The sequence below is a fragment of the Adiantum capillus-veneris genome, chromosome 3 (genome assembly GCF_014529385.1).
Source record: "Adiantum capillus-veneris isolate H3 chromosome 3, ASM1452938v2, whole genome shotgun sequence".
Lineage (NCBI taxonomy): Eukaryota > Viridiplantae > Streptophyta > Polypodiopsida > Polypodiales > Pteridaceae > Adiantum > Adiantum capillus-veneris.
In genome coordinates, this window is record NC_140933.1 from 26,267,846 (window position 1) to 26,272,609 (window position 4,764).

Consider the following 4,764-nt stretch of genomic DNA (forward strand, 5'->3'; position numbering starts at 1 on the left):
GGTGTTTTCCACACCACCACATGAAGTGCATATAAACTTGGCATACACATTGAGATTTAAATGGTCATTTTATTGTCCATCCTTTAAATCAAAAGACCTATAGTTGCAAGAACAATCATTTTGTTTACCACGCGTTTTGGAAACCCTGTCATCTTATCCTCTCTTGTAAATTGTTGTAATTGCAAAGGACAGATGGCTTCTAGAGATCTAGTTCACACTCTCCCCATTTTCATGTAAAAGCAGACCCGCACTTTCTGGTCGGTGAAAGTAAAAACCCACCACTTAACTCATCCTCTCTGTACATGACACGTGGACACAATGTCCTTGCGTCCACTCGATTTAAACAATTTTTTTGTAAAAAGTGTGAACCAAGCTATCCATGTGACTTTTAAGTATAAATCTTGATCAACAATCTTTTCTACTTAGCTTCAAATGTTTGTCTCCATGTCTCCTTAAGTGCAAATCTAGCACATTTGCAAGCTTAAATCTGAGTAAGAATGCACACTTTTGGGAAACACAATGAAAATTTTAAAGTTTTTGTCTTTTGCATATGAGCTTGGGGTGGTCACCTTTGTGTCACCATCAGTCTTTGGAGTGCAAATTATTCTAGTTACATTTCAATATGCCTCATGGAAGGGGAGGAAGTACAATGTGGAAAACAAAAAGCAAGATTACCCTTATATTTTCAAGCACCTTTAGCCCAAATAGTCAAGGGGATCATGAGTGATTCCACCTTCAAAGATTGAGCATTTATCCCTTCACATTATTATACACTTTTCTTTAGAAATTTTTGGTTGCCTTTGAGTACCCACTTTAGATTAGTCTAAACTAAGCTCTCCTTATGTGGCCTCTTTTGTGCCATGAAAAAGATAACAAGTGACTCACTTAAACCCAAAAAAACTCATGTTGCTTTACTGCACCTTATTGTTTTAGCAGGGTCTATTATTGATGGCAAAGTGTGTCTTTAAGGTAGTTGTTGTGATAGCTGTATTTCTAAAGCACATGCTCTCTACAAAATCGGTGTCAGGCGCTCATTATCGTGTCGGAGGCTTGAAAGGGTGGGAGTATGGGAATGATTTTCAAGCGTGGGCATCGAGCATCACATTCAAACAAGGGGATACTCTATGTAAGTTTCATATAGTTTCTCAATGTATTTCAATCTTGAGAAGAGATTATTCAGATATAAAATGCGGTGAGGGATCCTTTAATTGAGTTTTTCCTAATGCTTGAGCTAAACTGTTTTATGTTGTCTAAACAACTAGAATCATGTCTATGTGCACGTAGATGTTTGTCTACTAAAGGCACACATTATGCAAGATTTGGTTGTGAGTACTGAGTGTGTAGTTTTAACTCACAATTGTTGGGCGATTTGTCTGCTTGATAGGCTAATGGCAGCTTACCTTGTGGCAGATTCCAATGGTTCAAGTTTACTTATCTCCAACTTATGATCTAAGACAATAGAATTGCACAACACACACTAGTATGGAAGAATTATGTAGCACTTGAGGGATGTAGCATAGTATTTATGGTAAATTGTAACGTAATTATGGGATGATTAGTCAGAGATCTTAATTAAAAGAGGACATGCTTAGGGAACGCCTAAGTTGCATAATACTATACATGGATATGGTGAATAAAAGTCGAGAAATTGCTCGAAAAACTTAGTGAGAGGAAGAGCAAAGAAAGGATTGAAGGGGTGGTGATAGGGGGTATTGAGCTTGGGTATGCATGTTGGCAAAAATAGAGGCGTGGGAATTATAAGTAAGTTTAGGTTGAGTCTGAAGGACGGCGGGGTGTGGCTATGAAATGATCAAATTTGCGGGCTGATCAAACTTGAATTGCAGATTTCGAGTATGAGGCCAACATGCACAGCGTGTTGGAGGTGAGCGAGGAGGACTACAAGACGTGCAACACGCGGGCGCCCATCACCTCCGACGGCGGCAAGGGCCGGCTGGTGGTGACGCTGCGGGAGGCCGGCGCCACCTTCTTTTACATCTGCGGCCTGCCCGCCCACTGCTCCGACGGTCACATGAAGGTGGCCATTCCCCTCTCCCTCCCTCCTACCATCACCCCCTCTCCGTCTCCCAGCTCCACCCCTCACTCCTCCTCCTCTGCCTCTCCAGCGGCGGCGGCACACGTCTTACTGCCTCTACTCCTCCTCCTCCCCCCCTTCCTCCTGCTCTCTCTCTGAAGTAGACTCTAGGAACCCACCCACAACACTCTCTCCCTCTCTCTCTCTCTCTCTCTCACACACACACACACACACACACAGAGAGAGAGAGAGAGAGAGAGAGACCCACCACCTTTACCTTGTAAATATTCTCTGAGTCTTTCCTTATTCCTTGAGCCTCCTCCTTTGTCTCGCATAACCTTTTCCTGACCCACTCATCACCCTCTCACTTTTAGTTTCTTTAGCCACCCACAATGTAGCCTAACCTACACCATTTTCACATTGTTCCATGGACACTCCTCAAACCTAGTAGCCTTTCCCTTCAGAAGAAGAAACTTCATATAGACTCAGTCAAATGTCCTCAAACCTAGTAGCCTTTTGGCGATGAGTTTGATATAGTATCGAATGCTCTAGACCAAGAGTGTCGCTGCGGGTTTGCGAAAGGTTTGTCTTTTTTGGGACTTATCACCTTCCGCACCCGCGAACGCTTGGCTGATTGTTTATAGCTCTCACTCGTTAAACTGGCTTGCTGCGATCCATGGACACTCCTCAAACCTAGTAGCCTTTTCCTTCACAAGAAGAAACCTCAGATAGACTAACCCAAATGTCCTCCTCCCATCTAATCAGAAACTCAAATGTTACATTCACTTAGTTTTAAGCCCTCACCAGGGATTTCTATTGAACATGTATATATACACGTGCTTTTGCTCTTGCTTTGCACCTTAGGAACCTGCACAAGAAGATTTAGAAATTTTCTTATATAGAAAAAATGAGGTCTTTTTCAGTGTTTTTCACACAATGCATAACATCATGAGCTTCTGCTCGAGAGGCACCACATACCTAGCTAGGTACAATTGGGGGCAGTGGACCGCCGGCCCCCCCACCGGGCCGACGGTCCCCTGCCCCCAATCGTACCTAGCTAGGTATGCGGTGCCTCCCTCACAGAAGCTCATGATGTTGAGATAAGTCTCAATGTGAGAATTATTGTGAGAATCTGTCCAAAACTTCTTGTGCTAGATGGCACCCATTGCTCCAAGAAATATGTCATTGTTCTCCTTTTATATTGTTGCTCTGCAGACATGTACTTACCTAGAACCTTCTAAAATTAATTATGCCTATGCTTCTAATCTTCCTTCATATGCTACATTTCTTGTGTACATATGTAAACATGTACATGTTTTTGGCTTTGTTAGCTCCTAAATTTAGTATGCTTTGTTTTTAGGTCAGCAATCTTTAGGTTAGCACCTGTATCCTTCTTTCAGATAATTTGTCTATGTTTAAACACCGCCTATCATCTAGGGGATTCCACGATGTGTTTGGACTTAAGGCAAACATATCTATGTATGTGCATGTGATTTCAAAGGTTTTAATACATGCATATGCTATGAATAGCAGTGAATGCATGTTAAGGTGAACCTCTAGCTTAAGTAGGTTGCCCCAATTTTGGAAGCAGGTTGATTAAGGGCTATCTTCGAAGATGCGTTCGATAGGTTTGAAGTGAAAAAGCGGATTAGAGACAAGTGGAGGTGAGAGAAAAAGGAAGATGCCTGTGCATATGCGAGCTTTGCTTGTATACCCGAGCTCTTCTCTGGGTTGCCATTACCAGGAAGTCGGACACCGCCCATAGAAACACAAATGCTCATATTTCAAACTTTGAAGAAGTTTCTAAAAGGAAAATGTTGAGCAACACAATACCTCACTATGCTGTAACTATAATATACAATACCTAAGGTGCTCATGTTTTAAATTTTCAATCCTAAGAGCACGTGGCTAGGGCATATAAAGATGACTCTTTGAGGCAAGAAGCCTGTGGGGAAGAGCTACAGAAACGAAACCCTCATACTTTGTCTAACGTCACAAGAAGTTTTGGACAAATTCTCACAATAATTCTCACATTGAGACTTATCTCAACATCATGAGCTTCTGTGAAGGAGGTACAACATACCTAGCTAGGTACGATTGGGGGCAGTGGACCGCCGGCCCCCGTCCACGGGGGCTGGCGGTCCACTGTCCCCAATCGTACCTAGCTAGGTATGTGGTGCCTCTCGAGCAGAAGCTCATGATGTTATGTGTATACGGGGGCCGGCGGTCCACTACCCCCAATCGTACCTAGCTAGGTATGTGGTGCCTCTCGAGCAGAAGCTCATGATGTTATGTGTATACGGGGGCCGGCGGTCCACTACCCCCAATCGTACCTAGCTAGGTATGTGGTGCCTCTCGAGCATAAGCTCATGATGTTATGCGTATTTCATCAAGCCTTGGCCCAAATTTATATATTTAGATGTATATAGAGGAAGCATGGCTTCTTTGCACTAGTTAAGATTCTCTTTTGAAAAACTAACTTCTAGGGTAAATTAGGTGAGTGAAAGGATAGAGAAATATCGTAGTTACATAGAATGGTATAATATTGCCACCCATTCAAAGATTGGGATGTCCCGCGTGGCATTTAATTTCACGTTGTTATGTAAGGGAGTGTGGAATTCAAGCCACAACACAACAAGCAATAGAAACTTAATTCTATTGGCCCAGTATGTCCTCCCAATCTTGCAAGCAGGTCAAATTGGGGCGAATCTAGCGAGATGCTCTAATGCGTC

General features: G+C 42.9%; 1 protein-coding gene across 1 annotated transcript; it reads left to right on the plus strand.

The window, feature by feature from the left end:
• The first annotated feature begins 816 nt into the window (after positions 1 to 816).
• LOC147460636 (mavicyanin-like) lies at positions 817 to 2,303 on the plus strand. Its single transcript, XM_086499096.1, has 2 exons — positions 817 to 1,126; positions 1,845 to 2,303. The coding sequence occupies exons 1-2, from the start codon at positions 949 to 951 to the stop codon at positions 2,189 to 2,191; spliced, it is 525 nt and encodes a 174-aa protein (XP_086355222.1). The 5' UTR covers positions 817 to 948; the 3' UTR covers positions 2,192 to 2,303.
• Positions 2,304 to 4,764: the final 2,461 nt, after the last annotated feature.